Source organism: Pseudochaenichthys georgianus, chromosome 2 (assembly GCF_902827115.2).
Source record: "Pseudochaenichthys georgianus chromosome 2, fPseGeo1.2, whole genome shotgun sequence".
NCBI lineage: Eukaryota > Metazoa > Chordata > Actinopteri > Perciformes > Channichthyidae > Pseudochaenichthys > Pseudochaenichthys georgianus.
This window is the reverse complement of record NC_047504.1, coordinates 1,645,679-1,670,274: the sequence shown is the minus strand read 5'-3', so window position 1 is coordinate 1,670,274 and position 24,596 is coordinate 1,645,679. Positions and strand designations below refer to the sequence as shown.

The 24,596-nt window shown below is 44.2% G+C and overlaps 1 protein-coding gene across 2 annotated transcripts in view; it reads left to right on the top strand.

Annotated features, from left to right (window-relative positions):
• The first annotated feature begins 5,882 nt into the window (after nucleotides 1–5,882).
• LOC117457505 (zinc finger E-box-binding homeobox 2-like) overlaps nucleotides 5,883–24,596 on the top strand; it is a 79,768-nt gene continuing 61,054 nt past the window's right edge. For both annotated transcript variants that reach the window (XM_034097668.2, XM_034097653.2), the window contains exons 1-2: nucleotides 5,883–8,667; nucleotides 9,882–10,020. In XM_034097668.2, the coding sequence (XP_033953559.1) occupies nucleotides 9,948–10,020 (73 nt within the window). In that variant the 5' untranslated portion in view covers nucleotides 5,883–8,667; nucleotides 9,882–9,947. The remainder of the gene's footprint in view (nucleotides 8,668–9,881; nucleotides 10,021–24,596) is intronic.

Genomic DNA, 24,596 nt, shown 5'->3' with positions numbered 1-24,596 from the left:
CGCTGTGAGGGAAGTGAAATGCAGGCGTGTCTGACAGCAGGAACTAAGTGAGAGGAAGATATCCAGGTTTCCATAGAGGAGCAACACATGCCAGAGTATCAGCAAACAGAGCATCCGCAGACATACAGGTGTAAAGCTTGTGTGTAATGCACCTTGCCAGAAGGTTAACTCCACCGCCTGTAAATTGCTGCCGCCCCCCCCCCCCAACCCCCCCACCGGACAATAGGCTCAGCAGTGGCCTGGTGATTGCCTCCTTTCAAATGGAAATGCCGGCCGCCTCTCTTCTGCCAGGTTCCCCTAAGCAGTGTACAAATTACAGTTTACAAGGCATGGAGGAATAAAAAAAAAAAAAGAAACCTGATAGACAGAAAAAGAGAAGGTGGGAGGGAGCAAAAGCAGAATATCTTTTCTCTCGCTATTTTTTGTTCTTTTTTTTTGTATAATTCGGCAAAGTGACATGTAAATTAGCCTTTGAGTGCTCCACTCGGGGACTGTGATCGTGCCCTAATTGTCGTAGTCAATTGTGGCCAACAGTCTCTTCAATCCAGGCAGCTTTTGACAACAAGCACGCCAGGATCAAAAGACGAATCATCGACTCCCCTCCCAAACACACACCGACACACACTCCTACAAAGAGAGCGCGAGAGGTGAGAGTGATACAGGAAGTGGAGGACACGACAGCAATTTGCTTCCTACATCGCCCCAAAATCCTCTCGAGTGTCGAGATAACATGTCTAAAAATGAGCAGTGGAGGTACACAAAGCATCCAGCAGACCAACTTTTCTCCAAGTCCTGCAGGCCCATCAAACTTCAGCGGAGGATGAAACAAGATATGTTTGTCCGAGGCAGCGCTGAAAAAGAATGCAAACATTGGAAACGGCAAACAAGCAAAAAGTCTGGAGTCTTATCAAAGAGGCCACGGGTTCAAAGCGGACTGCTCGTGAAAAAACAGCCATTTAGTTCATAGTTATTGATTGTTGGTGCACTAACACACTTCTTTCAGCCACTGTGGAAGGTTTGGAGGCATTATATCGAGTCGTAACGAGTAAAGGCTTTGGTTTGCTGTGCTGTGCTTATTATCTGTGTGCTTTCGTATTATGCTTGCTGAACTCAAAGCACTTCATTGAGGGAAAGATTGAGGTTTTGATTAAAATACTTTGCTTTCTTCTTCAATATTTAGCCAAAGCCACAATGTGTCCCAAAACTTAAGTCTGTCATTAATCTCAACCTAACAAAACATCAACCACATCAAACCCAGTATTCAAAAGCACGCACTCATATTGTTACCATCATTACATAGTGGAGATCAATCATTCTACCTTTAAAAAAAACACTTAAGTGTCCACATGAATTATGGGTAATGAAGTCCTCAAAATATACAAAAAAGTCCCTTTTGAATGGAAAAACGGTGTCTTTCTGTGCATACATCTGCATATGCGTGGTATGGTATATGTTGCACCATTACATGTGATTGCAGATCTTGTTCTTCCATCCTTATCAAAATATATGAAATGCTTCTTTCCTCTCTTCGCAGTGTATCATCATGTGGAGCGATCCGACTGCAAATCTCCGAGAGCCGGACAAGGTTCGTGCACGTGTACGTCAGATCTTTTAATTCTATCTCTGTGTCCTGAGAGGATGTAAACTCATATACAGAGGCAGATATTAAGAGCACGCCGATATGCAAATGTCTGTCGAGATTAGAGCTATAACAATTATTCAAATGTTTGATTCATTATTCATCGGAGACGCCGTCAATTATTAATTTCAGCGAGCGATAAGTCCTCTCTTTTTTCTTCTTCTTCTTCTCCTTCTTGTCTGAGTTACAAACTTTTCTTGTGGGATCTATCAGAGTCCCAATCAAAAGCATTTTTATTTGCCAAGTGCAATAAATATGCAGGGATTGTTATGGTGATCCAGGCGTTAGACACATCCCAACAGATGCAATCTACTAGTAGAACTTTTGACCATTGTACCCTCTATATGAACAGCTGATACACATTCTGCATTCTGTGATTTACTGCATAGTTAAACATCTAAAATGTATGTGCACATATCTTTACATGACTCCTAACTTTAATATGTTTCACATTAACATATTTAAAGCAGGTTATAAAAAGCAATTGACCGAAAAAGGTAATCCATACATTTAAATATGAGTTGTAACACTGATTTCATGTCCCAAATAAGAGAACAAATATAGAAATTGCTGGTATAAAATAATAATAATCTGCATAACCACACTTAGCAAGGGCAGGAATCAAACAAACGATAGGATAAATAAGGTATCAGGTGGATTAAAAGGCATCACTTTTGCATGTGTGATACAAAACGAAATAAAGTTTGTATTCCCCTGCCTTCCCCAACTTGTTCTGAGGACGCCACGAAGGATCCGACCTCAGTCTGCCAGACAAGAAGAAGCCTAACACAAGATACATTTGTCTTTCTCGTCTAAGGGTCTCAGTCCAATAAGTGGTCATTTGTAGAAGCCTCTGCACACTCTGCCGCTAACAAGAACAACATAACAAATCAATACTGTCTTCGGTGTAAGCATGTGTTTCTGCGGGGATCTGCTATGCAGCGATCTTGTTCTGCTTCCTTCTTCTACTGAGAGATCAGAAAAGACTTTTCTTTTCACTCCCCTCTCGCTCATGGCCAATGTAAACTAAATTCATTTGTGCATGTTTGAGGAGTTCTCGCAGATCACACGCCGGAGCCTTCGCCTCTCGTTCTTTAATTGTCCGTCAATCTGTGTGTTTTGGTGTTGAGGCTCTTGTGGTGGCGATCACAGCCAAAGCCCCGCCGAGAGATGTTTCAGTTTGATGTTGCCGAGCTGGACGAGCCCCACACAAGCGATTGTGATCGAGGATGCTCTTCTGTGTCGTTGCATTCAAAACCTCTGAACGCCAACAACAAGCGTTATTTTAATTGAAGAGAGGCGAAAAAGTGCCTTTCAGGGCTGAAGCACAAACTGTGTGCTGAGGGTCTAACACTCCAGAGGCTGCAGTCACTTGACAGCTGTTTTGAATTGTACGAGTGCATTTTTCTAAATGTCCCTCTTCTTTTTGTAGACCCACTTTCCGGTCAAGCCTGCTTTGTTTGATTTCCACATGAAGTGCTCCCAATTATATTTACGTCGACTCTTCCGGCTGAGGGCGATTGTGAGAAGATGCAAAGATTATTGGTCTCCTCTTCTCTGTATTAAATTGAAAAGTAAATTGTATGTTTTTTAAAGTTTCTTCAAAAATGAACGGACAAGATAAGAAAATAAGAAAAACTTTATTAATCCCAATTTGTGAAATGTGTTCGTCAACATGTAGATAAGACGTGAATTAGAAGTAAGAGAAAATAAAAAACAATAAAGACATCAGCAGTAGAAGAAAAACAAAATACACAGTGAATATGTACATATCAATAGTTAAGGATATCTAAAGAGTATATAATCGACAGAGTATAGAGATATAACTTTAGTTAACATGATCTGTTAAACACCTTCACTTTTGAAAGACCATCCATAACATTCTTCTGTTTGCAACTTACCAATGATATATCTAATACATCGTATTGCAATGACTTGACTCTCCGTGCACTATTGTATCTGTGTTATTGTGTTGCACTGCTGGAGGAGCCCGTGACCTCAGATTTGCATTGACACTGTAGCTATGTACGAATGACAATAAAAGCCTTGCATGTGTGTTGTGGGCAGATCTGAGTCATTACGAGGCGTTTCACCCCAAAGCCAAATACTCCCTTCTTACTTCATGTCTGAGAGATGTCATGTGTCAAATGCATGATGCAACGGCAGAGAAAAGCATCGCCACCCATCCAATTCGCTTCACTGCAGCTCTTTATGTTTTGCTTTGAGATGAGTAACTTGAAACATTAACACTTGAAACAGATTCGAACACCTTGATTTATTACGAATGTGCCTCCGAGTTGAGATCCTGTTGAAGTTGATGGTATTATCCCGATAAGAATCAGTCTGGAGGAAAAGCTGAGTCACTGATTTACTTGGAAACGAGTCAGAGTTGTTTGTGCCAGCGATTTCAAGTGTTGGCACCAGTGATCAGCTTTCTGCAGCTTCAGGCCAAAGACATCAGCGTTAGCGTCATATATAATGATGAATGTTATGATATGTCGTTATATTGGCTGGAGCTTAAACCCCATCTACTGTTACACTTAAGACAGATATTTAAGGATAGAAATATTGTGTCTTTCCTCAGAAATATGACGTCCCTTTTACTCATGATGCAGCATCTCCAACAGTGACCGTACAACCATGACAACCTGCAGCAGGAACATGGATGCCGACATTGTGCTAACTCACCTGAGAGAAAAAAGTATGTTTTAAATGTTTTGTGAACACACCTGTGCTTCATGACAGGACAACACAATGTAAGGTTAATATATGTTTGAACAAGGAATGGTTGAGCAGAGTATCATCATAAAAAAAGGCTCTGGAATTATAACTTAATCCCAAAAATGTAGTATTTATTTTAATCAATAATTAATTAATAGTATCCGGTAAGCTCACACGGCCGTTATTATTCAAATGAATAATTAATTAATTATTAAAAATTATTTTAGCCATGAACAGGCACAATGATATGTAAGGAATGAAACTGCCATTTCATTTTGACGCAAAAACATGCACTTCACGTGCACTTTAAGTCGGCCATGCAACGCCTTACAATTAAACAAAAGTTTTTAATTCAAATGACCAGGATGAATAATCTCGATTGTGACCAGTTTGCTCGAGCTGCTGGGTGTTTTTTTGTACTCTTCAAGAGCAATACTGGGCATATATTCATGACTGGATGCACCGCAATGTCATGTGACTCTCACAGATCTAAATTAGGCCAATAATCAGGGACGCCTGGCGGCTTGAGAGTTGAATGCACAACATGTACACACAACTGTGTTTGAGTCCCGAGGCGTGTTCTGCTGCGGCATCTCTCCCTCTTCGTCTTCTCTGTACACCAGTGACGGCTGCGAAAACAAGCGATTACGGACATTTATTATAGAGCATGAGAGCAGGGCCGATGCTCTCTTTGTAAATATCAGATAGTCAGCCATGTTGACTAAACGACCTGCTTTACTGATTTCACTCTGTTATGAAATCTTATGATTTTATCACACTTTTATTTGAAGAGAAATATGCAAAAAACTGTTAAAATGTAATTATTGTACCTGTAGTTGTTTAGAAAAATCACCTCCAATAATTTGGCATTGACCTTTGACCTTGTTACTTTTGGTTGCTTGCTGCAGAATTTAAAGCGTGAACAATGATGATTATTCTGTTCTAAAATGGTGTTTTTGTTGCTGTTCTATGAACTCTGAAGGCTGGTGAGACTTTCCATCATGTGAAAGCAGCTGGCGAGGTTAATACAGCACAGTAGTGAGAGTATTTGTCTGTTTGGGAAGTTAAACACTAGTATGTACAAACAGAAGTGGTAATTAAACTGACAGATTCTCTAAATACTACGGAACATTTCTACAACCCCTCTGCACCACTGTGTTTGTGTTTACGCTGTCAAAAGAGCTAAAATGGGCCTCGCCACACACACACACACACACACACACACACACACACACACACACACACACACACACACACACACTCACTCAGACACACGCTGAAGCAGAGAGAAAATTAGGATTATAATCTTGGTAATCAGCAGTCATGCCGGAGGCAGACAGCTGCAGAACTGCACAGCTCCAATGTAGGTGGTGGACATTAAAAAGCATTAAACCCAAGTGAATTTCCACTTATTGATTTTTCTGGGGCAACATTTCAACTTCAGACAAATAAGCCGGGGCAGGGTAATGTGCTGCAAAAGCTTCTTTTATTTATTTAGAGTAAACAGACAAACACAGGGAAGAAATCATTCAGCAATCCAGTAAAAAAACAACACAATTTATTAGAAATAATTTAAATAATTACAAATCTGTCTACCAGTTTCCGTTCACAATTAATCTAATTTATAAACACTTTCAGAAAACTGTTTATTTTCTTCCTCATAATAAAGGTAATCAAACACTTTAATACAACAATAACAATCACAAAATGGAGCTAAGAATTATGAATTCATGCACATGTTGTTTCTGATCCCCCCCCTCACCTCATTTAAATCAATATATTCATTAAGCACCAGGTCCCCCTATAGGTCACACAACGACTGTAATCCGTTTTCACGGTGAATATACGGCCCCACGTTGGAGAGCCTGTGCGTACAAAAAAGAGGCGAGAGGTGCCACTCCAGACTCGCTTGGATGAATGGGACACAGATCTGGAGCAAGTGTGTGTGAGAGGGAGAGAGAGAGGGAGTGTGTGTGTGAGAGAGAGAGAGCGAGAGCGAGCGAGCGAGAGAGAGAGAGAGAGTGTGTGTATGTGTGAGAGAGAGAGAGAGAGCGAGAGAGAGCGAGAGAGAGAGAGCGAGAGAGAGAGAGCGAGAGAGAGAGAGAGAGAGAGAGAGAGAGAGAGAGAGAGAGAGAGAGAGAGAGAGAGAGAGAGAGAGAGAGGCTGCTGGACTGCTTCGTTTACATGCAAGCACCGTGGCAGTAAATTACGCATGGCAATAATTCACCCAGGACTGGATCCACTTTCGACCCGAGGAAAACGGGAGGCTTCACCCCCGATCCTTGCCCCCCCCCCCCCCTCTTTGTAGTTTAATTCGGGGGAGAACATGACTACATTTCGCGATACATATTACTCAATAATGGCGAAAAATGTTTTACCAAAAAACTCAATTTATGTTTCGTGGCAGAGTCCTTCATTTCATGCAGAGAGGTTGGACAGAAAGTTGAGGCTATTTATATAATTATAATAATTACTATAATTGTATAACATTAGCAGAATAAAATAGTATTGTTATTACTGCTAATGTAATGATAATAAAAGAAGTGGCAAAATCAGCAGAGTATAAAGCAAACATTTTAGATTTAAAAAATAAAGAATCTTACCAGAAGCTTCGACTCATCTGATTATTTTTAATTTATTTTTGGGATGTAGGTGGAGGGGTTTTATTGAGGGGGGGGGGCATCTACCAGTTCAGCCCCTTGATTGATGATTTAATTAGCCATACAGTGGCGAACTGCAGGAGGACAGGACACAAAATAATGCGTTATTTACATAACCAATCACTGCGCTGCAAAGGTGGAGTCTCTCTCTCTCTCTCTCTCTCCATCTCTCTCTCTCTCTCAGTCAGACATGGCTCGAGATGGTTGACTTCCTTAATAAATGCGAGATTCATCCTGTTAAGTGGCGTCCAGAAGGAATAAATCCCCCTAATAATCCTGGAATACTCCCTATGATAGTGCTGTAATATTCCTGCACGAACTTCCACGTCACTTTATTCTACTTTATGGCAGTATCCCTGCTCCTTTAGTATCACCAGACTGCTTCCATGCACTCATTTCTGTCACTGCTGGGTCACATGCATAGCTCCATAATATCGCACACTTATTCTGTATTCACTTTGTCTGTCAACAAGAACATGGAAATAAAAAGAATCAACAATGCAAATAATTAGTTGTGTAAACATGCGATCACACACTCAGGCAGTGACGTACCTGCTGCGCGACTGCAGGTACATCACTGCTAATAAATCAACAATCAACGTAACCCTGCAAAAAAAAGTAAATCTAAAGTTTTTTCATCCAAGCAATCTTAATGTTTCCCTAATCACAAATCACACATTCTGCAAAATGCACTGAGAAATTCAACATATTTTCTCCAATAATTTCCAAGAGGAATTATATCAAATTAATCTCAACTCCTGACATGTACGCGCAATACAAGACAGCGTCTGTTCGTATTGGAAAGAAGTGGAGCTATACCATCACTTTTCTGATTTTAAACAACACTAACTGACTGACGGATATTTTTTACAGCGTAGAGAAAATGAACCGAACATCCCCAAACCTTTTGCAGTCGCAGCCAATTACAATAATGAAGAATATGTGGCATCGCCTCCCCAACTCCTGCATCCTGCCGTATCAAGCCTGCTATTTCTGCAAATTAAACCGAGTGGAAATAGAAATACAAAAAAAAAATCCTTACATGATTGCGGACGGCGTGGACGCGCTCCAAGTTTCTTCCCCCCCTTGTACACTAACACACACACACACACAGATTGAGGAAGAAAGGGGAAAAACAGTGTCGCCTGTTCTTGTCTCTGCGCCGAAGCCCGACATAGTTGGTTTCACTCAAAAAAGAGAAGAGATGGAGAAAGAGAGAGGAGAGTGAGGGAAAGAAAAGAGGGGGGAGAGAGTGAGGAAAGAAAAAAAAACTTCAACCCAGAAGATGCTCACGTTTGGCTCTTCTCAATTATCCCCTCCCGTGAAGATAGGTGGCGTGCGTTTCAGGGGGCTTCTCCTCTGTGTTACACGGCAAAGAAAAGGAGGTGGAAAGAAAAAAAAATGTCATTAGAAGAGGCGTAACACGTCAGTCCCTACCCAGGTTTGTTTCCTGGAGTGGGTGTAAGACATCAGTTGTAAACCTGCCCTAGCAGGAATAGCGGTCCCTCCCTCCTCCCAACTATTTCTAAGGCTTTATTTCTAAGGCTTTATTATCACCGGTGGAAAAGGATCCGCTCACCGACGCGCTATCATCCCTCCTCGCGACTCCTATCCACAAGACACCTCTTTGGACCCCCTTAACATCAGGTATGTGTCTTTTCCATTTTTTTTGTATTTATACCATTTTTTTCCCCCGGATAAATGTTGGACGATACACTTCCATTCTCGCGCGACAGAGTTGGAGCTCAACTTCGCCTCACCTGCACAGGTGGAAATAGGTGCGTGTGTTTCGACATGTTTTTCCTTTTTTTACCTCCGTGATGTAGCGGCGCGTGGAGGTTCCTGAAAGCCGGGAAAAGGAGCTTTTTGTTGGGCTGCACAACATCGCTTATCATGGGAGGAAAAAGGCGATATGCATCCCATTTCCTCCTTTAGTCTTCATCTTATTTTTATTTTTATTCTAAGCGTACAAGTAGCTACAACTTACAAAAGCTCTTGTCGACATGCACTTAACCTAATAACGGTATTTGCTGATAAAATAGCAGGCGATCCGAACATCCCACACAGTGATTTGTCTCTTATCGCTTTTGTTTATGCGCAATGTGTCCCTTAAAGAATCTCCTTATAGTCCGGAGTCATTTGGCCCATTTTAACAATTATTTCCCATGTGTTATTTATTAACTGTTGACAAGAGGCTTTGGATTGAGTTTATTAAAGCTCGAGGTGCAATTTTCTCAGGCGAAACCAAGTGTTTATTGAAGTTACATGACTTTCAATCAGACCTCACAGTGATTCCAAGCTGGGGCTCAGGCTCGCTTTTTGCCGTGTTTAACGTAAGTTTCTGGATTTGATCCTAAAATATGACAATATGTGATTTCTTAACCAGCTTTGCGTTTTGTGTCAAACTAGGGCTAAATGCGTAAATGTGAACAAATCTTGTCACTTTTAATACAAAATATTTATTTTCGTAAAAGTGGAGAAAAATACAAACCGGGTTAAGAAACTTTTCTGAAAGCTAAAACAATGTATGGACTCGCTTCTGAGGCGATATGAATTGTGGTTTTATCTAATAAGAGAAATTACAATTGTGTTCCTGCTGTTTGCTTCGCTGTTAATGCCACTAAGCTGAGAGCCGATCAGCTGAAATCAGAATTAGATGGACACGGATGCCCTCGCCGCTCCTGCTCATACTTTCACCCACGGCTCTTTTTTCCTCTCTCTTTTTTTTTTTTTTTTTTACAATCTGTCCCTCCATCCAAGTTCCATTCGCTGTTTCTTGTCGCGCGTCCGGAGCAAGTGGATCTCCTCGCTAATACCCACGTTGTTGGTGTTGCTGTGTGTGTGTGTGTGTTTCCCGTCAGATACCAAGCTGAAATCAAGGAATCGAGTCCATGCGAGCTGCCATCTGATCCCACACACACTTATCAATGAAGCAAGAGATCATGGCGGATGGCCCCAGGTGTAAGAGACGAAAACAAGCCAACCCGAGACGGAAAAACGGTAAGAAAATCACGGGGGCAAGCATTGGGTGGGATATCTTTGGATGTACGCCTGGTTTGAAGCTTTCCACTGCGGTTCGGGGGTGTGTGAGGCTCCGCGGCTGGTGCGCATTTCTGCCTTTACGCAGGGATAAAGGGACCGTTATCCGGGGATAAACTGTGCGTAAATGTCTCCCACACGAGCCTTTGGAATCTTAAAAAAATAGCGGTTTTATATTTCATGGGGTTATTTTGTGATGTGCGCGAGGATGTTAGTTGGAAACTTGGTGGATGTTTGAAAGTTGGAGCGGGGTTTGTCGCCGGGACTGAGCCCGCCATGGGGGGACTGTAACGGTCACATCGCTGGCTGCAGCAGGCTCTTGCTGCTCGGTGTAAAAGTCCAATCTTGCGACTTGAGTTTTGATGTTGCTTTAATCCGCCTGCTGGCGTGCGTTAGCCGTGATGTTTTCCCTCTTTAAATGGGCCTTTACGTCACCTCTATAAGAAACATTTTAAAGTGATTTACCCCCACATTGTCGCTGTTTTCGGGACACGCTGACTGCTAGAATAATGAATAGGAGATTGTGTGGTTGCTTCAGTTTTTCTGGCTATTTGTCCACCTTTGTCTCTTGGTGTATTGTAGTGGAAGTATCATATATAAATTGGCTGACATGTCCGATAAATGCTGGACATTAATTAGGTCTAGACTGGGCGCTGGAGGTGGATATATGTAGGTTTTTCTTTCTCCATTTGACTGCACACTTTCCCACAAGAGGCAAATCTGCTGTGACATTTCCTGGCCCCGTTATTCCTGATTATCCTATATATGCTCCAAACATAGCCAAAGCAGTGTGTGCTGTGATTCAGGGCTTTTTATTTGCTTTCTTCACAACAGTTTTTTAATCTCTGCCCCCACAGGTTATTTATCTAGATCAGATTTCATTTATTGATTTCAAACAATCAATAGCAGACAAGCATTTTGTTCCACACTAAATAGCACAGAGCATAACAGTGGAACTGGAGATTTCCAATATATATGTACATCTGCAGTATTCATGCTTTCAAAAAGAGAAAATAGAATAATAACACACGTTTAGAGATATGACAGCCTGTTTAGCTCTGGCCACCTGTTTATAAAGGGGGGAGTGAGAGGGAGAAAAACTGCCTTGGCTTTTGTACCGAATGCAGCATTTGATAAAATAATATTAGCAAAGCAAATATAATTTTCACACCCTTAAAGCTGACAACAGAAGGCAAGCTGTGTAAAGAATATCTCGCATAAAAATACATCCAGGAGAAATGACATTTAAAGAAATATATTTAATTTGAGTTTTAAAATCCCCTTTTTCTACCATAACAACTATCTCTGTCTGATGACCCCCCCCCCCCCCCCCCCAGCCCTCCTCCTCTTCCCCCTCCTCTCCCTCACCCCCAATCCTCCCCCCTGGGAATGCAGAGGCTTATTGAGGCTTGGCCACTCTCCCCCTGTCTCTCTGCCTGTCTCTCTGTCCTCTTCCTGTGCAGGGATGGCAGGGCGAGTGTGTGTGTGACGGCCGGCAGAACACACTCATTCCTCCGGCATTTTTACTGACAAAAAAATGCCTCCGATGCACCAAAAAATGGCAGCGCGTACACACACACTTTTCTCTATTTATTTTACCAGATGGAGGGCGGACGCACCCAACCTCCCTCTCCCCAACAAATACACACAAATGTTAAATCTCTCATTTCTCTAGAATACATTTCGTAAATTATAATTTGCCTGAGAAGATTTCTTTGCGTGGCTCGATGTCATTTTTTCTGGAATTGTTTGGATTATTTTTCAAAATGGAAGCAGCGTTTGTGCCAATTAGTATTAATGAGGCGTTTGCTCACTAAGTTGTCTAACCAATGACATTCTCATCCAGATGACTGTTGGCCTTCAGGGGTGGAGGTGCTACAGTAGCTCCACTCACTCACTGCCCAGCCTGTCATGTGGTATTTAAACACACTTCATGACTTCCCCCCCCCCCCACCCCCATTAACCAAACCTCTGTCTCCCAGCTCACACACTCGGAAATGGCAGTATTTAAAAAGCGACAAAACCTGAGATTTCATCCTTGTGCCCCCACTGTTAGAGCGCTCTGAAAAGCCTTCCCCTCTCCCGGTGTGAAACTTGATCTCGGCAGCGTGAAGTGTTTGAGAGTTTGGCCCTCGCCAGGTGTTGCTTATCACATCCAGCTGTGAGCGCCCAGCAGAGAAGCACTTGCACACCTGTCCTTATTTTCCTATTACTCAACCAGCACATGCATCAAAACCAGCAACATGAAATCTGCTTTGTAATGGTAATTGTTGATGATTCCAGTCTCTCTGCGTCAAACTGTGGCGTCTGAGCAAAAGGAGGAAATACAGATGTTTCGCTCTTTGTGTGTTCGAGTGTTTTCCTTAATTCTGCAGAATTTGTTTTCACCCCAGATGACATTTCATAGCCGGGACATTCCCTCGGAAATGCGCTGATTACATAATCTGAAGCAGAGGCCGATCTCCACCTCTCTGTCTCTGCATCTCTCTGGAGTTTGATATAATGTGGTTATCCCAGATGCATGCTTAAGGTGGAGGAAAAATAGGGGGGAAGTGTGTGTGTGTGTGTGTGTGTGTGTGTGTGTGTGTGTGTGGGGGGGGGGGGTAGTCTTGCTTTCACTCTCAGACAATGCCAGATTTCTGCCAGTCTAAACCATTTGTCCATCTCTATTATTCCTCTGTCTTTTTAAAGTTATATTTGCAGCTCCCGCAGTAGAGAATAGAAAAGGGGGGGGGGGGGGGTAACACAAGGTGCTCCCTTTCTTCCTCTTCTTTTTCTCTCACCCCCCCTTCTTCTTTCCCTCCCTCTCCCCCTCCTCCTTCTTATCCCAGATTTTCCCTCCTCAAGGTAGGGGCAGCGTTTTGCCATCGTCACTGAGTTAAGGGGGGTTAAAAGAAAGGAGAAAAAAAAAGGGGGGAGGTTTCGCGGGGCGCTCGCGGACAATTGATTGTCAGTGGTAATGTGTTTCATTTACATGTTTATACCGTCAATAGTGGCGGGGGGTTGTGCACCGCGCCATTCACTGCTGCCATTCCCATACGGGTTGGCAATTGTGTGGCAGACACCTTGCACTCCTGATGGCTTTTTTTTTCTGTGGGAAGAAGCTGGGGAAAGTGCTCTGCGGTGCATTCATGTTGAGGGAAATAAGGGATTATTTTGTTTAAGCAAGTGAAATAATTACTGTGAGATATTACAGGGGGCCGGCAGTAGGGGGGGGGGGGGCGCAGATAGACAAGGATGAAGTATTTTTATAACCTGGTGGTGGAATCAAAATAGACGTATTCCAATTACCCCATGTAACACGGCTAGCAGGTTTCCCTCAATGCAGGCTAATAAGGAGGCATATTTGTCCTGTCACAACTACACAGTGCACTTTGGCGTGCTGCGTGAGGCCTTGTTATTTTACCGAGTGTACGGTAGCTTTTTTGCATCACTTGATTTTTTTTCCCTTCTCTTGCCTCTCCCTCAGCTGCAGTCGTCACGAGCTAAATATATCCATCTGCTCAAAGTGTGTGAGTCAAGTGTATATAGCCGAGCACATCAAAATGAATGGACTTCCCTTACGAGATCATTGTGATTTGGAGCCTGGCGTTCGGTCTATAGGAGCGAAAAAGAGGTTCCCTTTGGGTCATGTCTGAGCGGATTGTCACCAGGGTGGGTGTGTCGAAAGGGTCCCGCAGTATTTACAGTTATTGTAATTCACATGATTTTATTTTTATTTTATCGAGCGTGTCGCAGAGAGACGTAGATACAGTCGTCGCAGTGTGATATCTCCGGCTTTCAAGCTGATATGGTATTCAACAAATCCTCTAATATGTGCTTTCCACAAGGAATTAAATCAGGAATGTAGCTCAGCAACAGCTCCACACACACACACACACACACACACACACACACACACACACACACACACACACACACACACACACACACACACACACACACACACACACACACACACACACAACACACATGCACCGTTTTTTTCACGCTTTGATAAGGCAGATAAAAGCAAATAGCATGGCTTGTGGCTGTACAACCCCCCCCCCCCAACCCACACACACACACAACACTAATGATCATCTCAACTCCATCCTGGACACTGGACAGAAAACTTTCATCCACCTTCCCAAAAAAATAGCCAAAAAACATTTTTGACACATTTTTATTATTTCCTTTTTTTCCGTGTTATTCCTCGACCGCCCTGCTTGTGTGAAGATATTTGTTTTCGCCTGCCGGCCAGAGAACACACACTTGCAGAGGCACCGCGAGCCCGGACCCCTGACACCGCGGGTCTTTGGAATGCCTTAGGTACGATTTCACTTTCGCTCACATCAATGCTGACCTGAATGCCTTTCATATCTGATCCGCCGTGTCTCTCCTGGTAAACATCCCCCGGGGGGAGAACAAAGAAAGGAGCTCCTCTTCTTCTTCTTCTTCTTCTTCTTCTTCTTCTTCTCCCTCTTAATCACAATTCAGCCCCTTTCGCCGCCAGCAGCAGGGCTACACATTTGCATTCAGCATCAGAAAAAGGGCCTGAGATGAAAAGGGGGGGCGAAGAAGAAAAAAAGAAGAGCAAGAGAAGGGAAAAAAAGAAGAGGAAGGGGAAAATAGGGAAGAGAGGCAGAAAAGGGTGGGTGTGTGTTGGAGAGAAATAACTAGGGTGTTTGTGGTTGTTTGTTGGTCGTCCCCTGGTTACAAGCCTTTTATAGCCTCCCTACTCTAGCAGGGACCCCGGCCCCCCCTGACAGACAGATAGTGTTACGAGATGGCATACCCACACTATTCGTGGCCACTCACACTTAAGAAGAAGAAGAAAAAGGGGCAAAAATTCTGGCTGCGACCGATTGGATTGTGCTTTGAGAGACGATAAGAGCAGGTGTCTCCCCCCCTCCCCCCCCCCCCCTGTTTGTCTGTGCTTTCCAAAACTTCCTTCGAAATACTGAATTTGCCAGCACACTTTTGCGAGGCTCTTTTTAATTTTTCCGTGGTCTGAAAGTGTGTTCTCATTCTTTTTCAATACAATGCCATCCTTTTTTGAAAAGCCTATGGAATGAGGACACAATACATCCCCTTATGTAAACACACACAATGCTTTATCATAATGATTAGCAGGATATCTTTATCACCCGATTCCCAGGCTGGATGTATGCAAATCTTAAGCAAAGATGGGGAGACTGAAGGGAAGGGAAAGGAGGGGGGGGGGTACCTCCGCTCTTTAAATGGCATCATGTGATATGGATTCCAGTTTTCTTTATTCTCTTTCTTTTCCTCGCCCAGAAGTTTTCTTTCTTTTTGGTTAAGAAGAAGGATTATCGGTACACCTTCCCTCCCTCCTCCTCCTGGCCAAGCTGCGCAGGATTTAGGCAGATTTACTTCAGCAAACACCTTTGGACACTGGGGGGAAAGTAGGAGTCTGTTTTCAAAAGGGGCCTTTTGTTCCGAGAGGTTCTGGATAATGCCTTACCAGGCAGCCATGATATTAACCCGTGCTTTGGAGGGGGGTTAGGATAACTCTTTGCTCCTTTGTGGACATCCATCCTTTTCAAAAATGTGCATTGGGTAACTCTCGTTTTTCGTGATGGGACATATTGGTTTGGAAAAAGCAGAGCTGCAGAGGTTACAGCGTATTTGGGGTGACACACACACACACACACACACACACACACACACACACACACACACACACACACACACACACACACACACACACACACACACACACACACACACAGAGACAGAGCAGCTCCCACTGCCAAGAACGGTGAAAGCGAGAGCGGTGGCTGGGATCCGCTGCCTGACTAACACCCAGGCATGAATCAGCCAATCGTGAGCCAACTCTGCCCTGTTACTTCCCTTTATGTTTAAACGGCAATAACCACGCTTCGTCCAAAACAATGTGGTGACAACGTGGCATTCCCTGCATGCGTTTGACCTTAATCTTTTGCATGTTGTTCCTCCATGCATCGTAAAAAAAGAGGCAGTTTTGCATGGGATTAAGTCACAGTGTTCACAGCTGAACTGTTGCTGAACTTGTGTTCGTCCCCAGAAGGAATTGCCTCAGAAAAATCAGGTCTCGCTCGCGTCCAATAGAAAGGAATAGCGAGGCCTCTGCTCCTCCAGATATTAAAAGCAGTGAGCTGGATTATTGTCCCTGTTGAAAGTACTCTGTCTCGGTGACACAGCGACTGTCAGAAGTGCGCTCGGACACCGTGTGAAAGCAGCAGAGATGGAGAGTGATGGAGCAAAGGTGACAGACTTAAAGGTGTTTCTGTCAGGCTCTGACCCCCCTCCCTCCATGCCTTGTTTCCCTCACGATTTGACAGGTCGTATCAACACTGTGCGGATCTGCTAGTCTGAGTAAAGTTGCAGTGCAGTCAGATGTCTTTCTCCTGCTTCCCTGACTTTATTTCATGCCTTCTTGCTTGTTTTCGCTCCCCCCCCCCCGCCCTTGTTTTCTTCCTTTCACTCCTTGTGGTTTTGACAAAAAGCAAACAGAGAAATTGAAACTTCACTGGTCCGGCAAATAATTGCATGCATTTGGACTTTTCATTTGCGTGTGTACATTCTTTACCCTAAGCCGGCATGTTTTATGCATTGCGTGGAAGGGAAAAGGCATTTTGAAATATCATGCCTCATTTGAGTCTTTCTCAAGTGAAAATGCAAAGTCTTTATTTGGCCCATCCGTTCCGTCTCGTCCTGCTGTTTGCACTTATTCAGTTGTTGCGCCGCGCCTCGCATGTGATTTTCTCCGAGTGTCGACTTTTTCCCATTTGCGAGGGAGTCTGGGCGCGACAGACGACAGGTTGCTGAGCAGGTGTAAACTCACGTTGGGGATTCATAATCAATTGGCAGGGGGGCAAAAAACACCTTCGTTAGTCCTTACATCGGTTTGGGCACGAGAGGAGTTGGTATTGCATCTGCTCCTCCAAATGAAATGTCGCTTCCATCCAAGTTCACCTTCCTTATTGTCTCTTTATCTTTGATGTTCCTCGCAGTAATAGTTATCACAACCTGTCATATCATATCTTTTTTTAAAGTGCTTTTAGCGAACATGATTGTATCTTAATAGAGCAACAAAAGAACAGATATAGATTACATCTAAAGAACAAACACATCACAGCTGGTTCCTGCTTGTGTGTGGATGCATTTGTGCTCAGTGTGTGTGTGGGACGTATCACTGCTGTCACGCGTAAAGCAGGGCACAGCTTCGTGACGTTTCTGAGGGAAAGGAGAGAAAAAGTAATCACCTCAATTACCCATTAAAATGATTTTTACCCGTTTTGTTCCCGTTTCTTTGCGGCAGCTGCTTCAGAAACGACACCTTTGTGCAAACAAGTGTTGAAAGCAGCCTCCAGTTTTCTGCTCTGATGTCGGCACACACACACACACACGCATATTTAGAGAAACACACACTCTTTGATGTATGTTTGATTGTCGGGTAGGAAGAGCTCTTCTGGCAAGGTCATGGCCACGTGGAACAATCAATAACAGATCACCAGATTAAGGCACGGTGACATCTGGGAATCTAGGCCCTCTCCACACACGACTTAACCCATTTCCAGCTCACCGTCTTACCTTTCATTCAGGATGATAGAACATGCTATTTGATCAGGCCTCGCTTTCTTACCGTAGTTCATTATTCAGAAGGTGTCCGTCTTCTCCCCGCCACCTAAGTGCACCCCTCTCGTTACCTTTTCCTTTTTTTAACGAGGACTTGTCTGCTTTCGTTTTGTGCTCCGCTTTCCCCGCCGTCTCGCGTGGAAGTAAATTCAGATGTGTTATCTCAATTTAATTGCAGCCGATTGCCAAGCGAGATTAAGACGAAATTAGGTCATTTTGCGGTTGCACAAATCTCGCTCACTTCCCCGGCTTTCATCTCGGGGCTTGATCAAGCACCTTCTTAACCGGAGGTTGCAGCCAAAAGGGGAAACGGTCAGACATTACGCTCTGGCCCTCGTTGTTATTCAAACATACATTTAACCTTTGGCAAGAGTGAGTCAAGGAGAACTGAAACAAGAAGGGGGGGGGACATCTTCCCCTTTAAATGTCATCCAGTCAGTGGACATGTGTAGCGAAGTCAAGCCTGTTAGAAACTCAGAGAGGTGAACTCACGTGTTAATGGGTTCTGACTGGAGAGGGAGCCCCCTCCCCTGAACGCCTCGTGTCCCGTCGCTGTCAAACGCGAATGTCAAACAAACACCTCCTCAGGTAGCGGGGGGGTAATCACACCGACAGGCCTGTCCTCAGCCTTTCCGACACGCAGGACGAACGGGGGCTGAGGCAGAGTTATCTGTGGACGGAAGTTAGGGTCTGGATTCAGGGGGGTAGGGTTTGAGGCGATCAAGCAAGAGGTCAAAGATGTTTAATCACGACAGTTAATGAATCCGTGGCGGTTGCCGTTTGACAGGGCCGAGCTCTTCGTGGTTTCTGTGACGAGGCAAAGAGCCAGGATTGGGGTTTTGGTTTGGACGAGGCACTGAATCTCCAGGATCGACGCTTTGTGATTATCAGTATCTGTTTTTAAGAGCCATGATGAGGTGATAACACTGAGGTTTGCGTGGTTGTGGCTGAACATTGCTTTCGACGCCTCTCCTTTCTTTGGCTTCAGGATGAGTTTCGAAACCCAAGTTATGACTGATTTTGGTTACGGTTCGTATTCCAGCTGGATTGCTGGAGCTAAATCCTGGCTGCCGAGGGATGGATGGGTGTTTTCTGACCTAGAAACCTTGTGGGAGGCAACCGAGATTGGGTCATTTATGGAGACTCGAGCTCAGTGTTGGCCATGTGTCACAGCCTGGTCATTGGTTAAGGCTTTACGACCCGTGGGCTTAAGTTTTCTTTTTTTCTAATTCCTGGGCTTTAAATGTTTGGTATATTCTTAGGGATTTTGAACTTCTATTGGGAATGGCTTAAAGACTCTCATTAGATGTAAAGGTGATGAACTAGAGTTCTTCTCGGTCTTGAAACTTTGTCTCCTCCAGTCCACCACCCCCCCCCCCCCCCCCACTTCCATGCATCCCACCAGCAGCTCAGTCAGTCATCTAAGCAGTCAGCCCACTCTAATTACTTCTCCCACACCCAAGGGAAGCTACTTCCTTATCGGCCGGCCGTCTTGCTCCGGCATTCCTGAGATAAATTCTCCACCACTTTGTTATTCTTACTACTTAGGGGTATAGGAATTAGCATGTCCATCAAAGCAGACCTTGTACTCTGCCTTTTTTCTCACACCCCCCCTTACGACCTTATCAGTGGTCGTACATTACAGCCAGGCATGGGACGTGCCCATGGGCTGCAGAGGTGAATAACAGACAGCCTGACATAAAAGGCTCTGAGGGATGATCAGGCAGCTTTACTGTAGTCTGGCCTTCTGGAAGGTACTTAGCCCACCTTCAAATACACTTGGTCCAGGTAGCATATTTTCTGTTTGTAGTTATCGAAAATGTTTGTATTAAAGAGCTCCACCGTGTTTCCAAAAAAGCTGTCATATTCACATCAAGCGAGTTTCACAACCTCTTAGCCCATTTGTACCTGTTAAAACCTCCACTCGGCAATTTGAAACACGCACAAGCATCCTTGGTTAAATAATCAGCGCTCCATTCAGCCCCATTTTTTTTGCAGATGTGCGGATTTGATCGAGACCGAGCCCTCTTTTCCTTCCTTCCTTCCTTCCTTCCGCTCCTCGCCGTATGTTTCCCAACACGGTGTATACCTCAACAGCAAGCAGACGCCGCCTTCTAAACTGGCAATCACAGTATCCCTAATGTTATTACTTTTCATAATTAGTTACAGCAACACTCATTCCACGACTGGCGGAAAGGAGTATTCCTTAGTAATTAAGGTAATGAAATATTCATTTATGCTACCTTTTCAGCAGTCGCACAAATGAGCCAGCCATGCTTAATGTCCGCCTTGCCTCTGATTTTATTATGATGGCAGACTGGCACATCTGCAATTAGCACCCGCACTGACAGTTAGCGGGGTTTTGTTTTTTTCCGTGTGGCGGTAAGCAGAGGGAGGTGAGGTGAAGCGGAGCAGGGTGGGTGCCCCCTGGTGCGATTACAAGCCCCGCCTTCCTCCTCCAGCAACCTCGTCTCCTTTTGCCTTTTTTCTTTTTTGGTGTGTTACCTTTATCTCCTCATACCCCCCCCCCCCCTCCGCCGGAGAGGTTACCTTTTCCCAACGGAGCGAAATCGACTTGACATAACTGTTCATCAGTTTCAGTCCCCCCTCCTCACCCCCGAGGTAGTTTGCATCAAATCAGGCCCAGTCAAGCTTCAAGTGGAAATTGGCAGGCCAGAACCTGACAGTGGAGGAGAGAAAGGGGGGAGGGAGGGTGGGGGGGGGGACTGGAAGCAGGCGAGTCGCAGCACTAGCAGCTTGAACTACATCCAAGATGGTGATCGTGAGGTCAAGTTTTGAGGTTAAGTGCTAATAAGTCGGTTTTAAATCAACCCTAATTGAACCGGAGAAGATACTGTTTGCTTTTTTCATGTGGACTGAATCACATTAGGATGTGAGTTATAGTTTGGATTTTTTAAGGAACTACAGTGTCTTCTTTTGCCCTGAATATTAATTACCAGCTGAGTGCAAAAAGGACCTTTTACTACTGCTTTTATTTTTGGAGTTTGCAGCACATTTGTGCGAATACATTATAAGCGTTTATGTACCACAGATCTGAAAATGGCTGACACTTGCAAACAGTCACACATGTTGACCAGGCAAGTGCACTTTCTACACACACACACACACACACACACACACACACACACACACACACACACACACACACACACACACACACACACACACACACACACACACACACACACACACACACACACACACACACACACACACACACACACACACACACACACACACATATGGACACAGACACACTTCTCTACACACACTTGCATCCATATTTGCATATCGTCAGACATCACACATTTGCACGCATGCAGAAACAAAAACCGTGGCACACACACACACACACACACACACACACACACACACACACACACACACACACACACACACACACACACACACACACACACACACACCACACACACACACACACACACACACACACACACACACGCAGGGCCTACATATATCAAACTTTAGATGCACACACACTTCACACACACACTCACACACATGCTAATTGGCAGACAGACAGGTCACAGCAGACGCAGATGTGCCGTTTCTTTCCTTTTTTCTCCTCCCGAACCTCGCCGGGCCCTCGGAGGGAAGCAGATAAGGACTTTGTGATGAAACTTTTAGTGAATCTCGCTGCTCCAGTTCTGTCGCCGCCACGTCACCAAGCTCAAAACGCCTCCCCCACCCTCCTCCCAGCTGCTATATATTCTTATTAAGGTTGAGTGGGAGAGGTGAGTGTTATTTATTCACTTCCCTTCTGACTGTCTGCAGCCTATATTTCGAAGTTCCTTTAATTCCATATCTCTTTCACACCTTTTATCTTACCTTCCATTGTCTGCCTACTTTTTGGCTCTTACTTTCCTCCTTCTGTCTTAATCTTTCTCTCCCCTCCCCTTGTTTTTTCTTTCTCCCCCCCTGTCTTACTCCTCATCTCCTCCCTTCCCCGCCTGTCCTGAGCTTTGCATTTGCTCTGATGGGCTGATGGCCATTTCGACAGGGCAGCATTGAGGTAAAACGGTGTGACGGCAGAGTTTTGTTAAGCCGAGAACAAAGGCTCAGAGATGCCGGGCCAAGCCATTGTCCTGCGCCCGTATTGGCCTTGCCACAGTTTTGCAGGATTTAATGCTCTGTTTACCTCCAGCCAATCGCCACTAATATTCAAAGAGGGGCTTCTTCCTTTTAGACGCACCTCAGGATGATTTAAGATAGATCCATAAAAAAACTGCAGCTTTGTTGGAGAAGGAGTGATTCAGAGAGATGGAGTGGCAAAAACACGTCTTTCTGTGCCATTTGAAAAAAGGGGGAAAAAAGTGAATAACTCTAAATTATTATTGTTCTAAAAGTTTTATTTTGGTTCAATATAATATAAATGACATATGGCATTATCTTGAATTTGGTTGCAACTTTCACTGAGATTTGGACATTTGGAAACACCCAACATTTTGATTTGAATGTGCTAAAACTTTATTGAAACTTCTTTCTCCCACTCCTCATGTCAAAATGACCGGACCTATTTCAGAATGCAGGGCCTCCTCTGTGTCTGTCACTGTGACTGCGAGAAAGATATGAACACAGAGAGAGTGAAGAGTGTGTGTGTGTGTGTGTGTGTGTGTGTGTGTGTGTGTGTGTGTGTGTGTGTGTCTGGTCCGTTGGAGTTCCCCTGCATGGTCTTTGGGCAAACTGAAAGCAGTGCTCAGTGGGATTAGAGAATGAGTGTTGCTGGGGGTGGCAGAGGGCGGAGGACAGAACACAGGAGGATTCTGGGAGTTTTGTCTGCCCTATAGCTGGTAGGCACTTTGCAGGGATCTCTATAAGTGCTCTATAGAAACAACCCTGAATGTTTTAAAACATGTTCAAAACTGTTTTAGATTTTGTCAGTTTGATTCTAAACTAAGGTTCCAAATAAATAAAGGATTTAAGACGGACACTGCAGCCAGACTTGATTTCCAAATCTCAGTGAAAGTTGCAACTCCAAGCTTTTTTCCGTACAAACTTCCCCAATTAGCGGCTGAAGGAGGCGGCAGCTTTTTAAAGAAGTTGCAACACAGCAGCGGTGTGTTTTTGTTTTGAACTGCAACAGTCACTCTGACATTAACATAAAAGCAAAGTTTCAGCGAACAAGGGGCAATAAACACAGACGAAAGCGCCGTCATCGAACCCAATGATATTTTCACGAGCACATAAAGATTATGAGTCCATTCCAGTAGCACCCATCTGTGCTTTCATGTGCGACTATATGCTCAGCAGTTAAAGGGGCGGCCGAGGAGAGAGATGGGGATGACTTTCATTTGGGTAAATAGTTTGTTAAGGTCAAAAGAGATAAGAAGGGTGTAATCCGCCCCGACAGCAAGCCCCTAAAACCTCTGGGTGATTGACAGGTTTACGACAGTTGTTTGGGGGTTAGAAAACAAATAAACCACTTTCTGCCAAATCCTCTCCGTGCTCCAGCGATTAACGGGTTAACTAAATGAAACAATTTGTCAACACACACTTTCCAAAACCCCTTTTCTGCTGCTGCTTTCCCTTTCCCCCCCCCACAAAACAATTACAAAATTACAGTAGATAAAAACTGAACGGCGGCAGTATTTATGCAATCAACATAACGAAGAAACAAAACAATTTAATGTGGAAAAATCATCATTCATCTGCATTATAATTGCTTCTCTTTCACATCTACGGGATGGTTAATTAAAATTGTGATTAAATGCGCCAGCACTGCCTAAGATGTCTTCCCCTAAACAGGTGCTACAGAATTTAAAAGTAAAGAGAAAAAGCTAATTAGCATTGGAAATTGAGAAATTGCCTGCAAGAATCAGTGTTAATTTCACTCACTGATGAGGTAATTTATAAAGGGTGAGCCGAGGAGTCTGTGCAACACGAGAGATTGCCACACCGTCTCCCTCTCTCTACCCCCCCTTCACATCCCAGCGTGCAGGTGAAGCTGTTTGGAAAACATTGAGGCTATTTGGTATTCCATCTTCGTTAGATTTGCTTTTGGAGTTTATCTGTGCCCCCAAAACAGCACCCGAGACGAAATAATGACATATAAGGGCCTCTCACACACACACACACGCCTTTTCCCTTCGCAGGGATAAAAACAGTCAAAAAGCGCAAGGACGAGAAATAAGGAAATGAAACAACCTCATCGACGGCCTTGTAGATTTGGTTTTTACCACTTTTCAGGGTCAAGCAGCTTGTAGACTTTCAACCTAGGGAAAACACAACATCAAAACTGTGGTGCCGTGTTTTTTTTCCTATTGGACTCCAATCGGAGCGGAACCCATCGTTCAGGAGGTTTGCCGCACTCCTCCGTGCCGCTCAGAGTTTCCAGAAGCTTCTCAGATACTGCTGATCTCGGCCTCTCGTGTACACTGCTCCTAGTAATTACCTGTCATTGTCCATCATTATAGTTTGCCTTGGAGAAATGTCAGGCCTGGAACAAGACAAACTGTTCCGTCGTGTGCTGAACTTGGCCGCACATGGCTCGAAACTCTCTCTGAATTCCACCCAAAACCTAAATCTGTCTTGTTTTTAATGAAATATGTACGTTTGCATAACTTGACATGCTCAGTTCCTCTTGAAGATACAGGGGCGAAAAGTTAGCTTCCTGTTTGACTTTTCCTGATTCGTCACCAAAGTTTGAAACAGAAATTGCTGTTCTTCAGGGTGGACAGGTGGGAGGAAGGCTTGAGCCAGCAGGTCATTAGGCTTCCATGGCGTTGGAGCAAAAAAAAAAAAAGAACGGAAAGCCAATTTGCTGAGACATCCTCTGTCGACCTTTCATCATAACTGAAGCCTTTTTCTCTTAGATTAAGTCCAGTGAGCAGGACTCAGCCGCCTGTCAGCCCCCTTAAGCCCGACACCCCCCG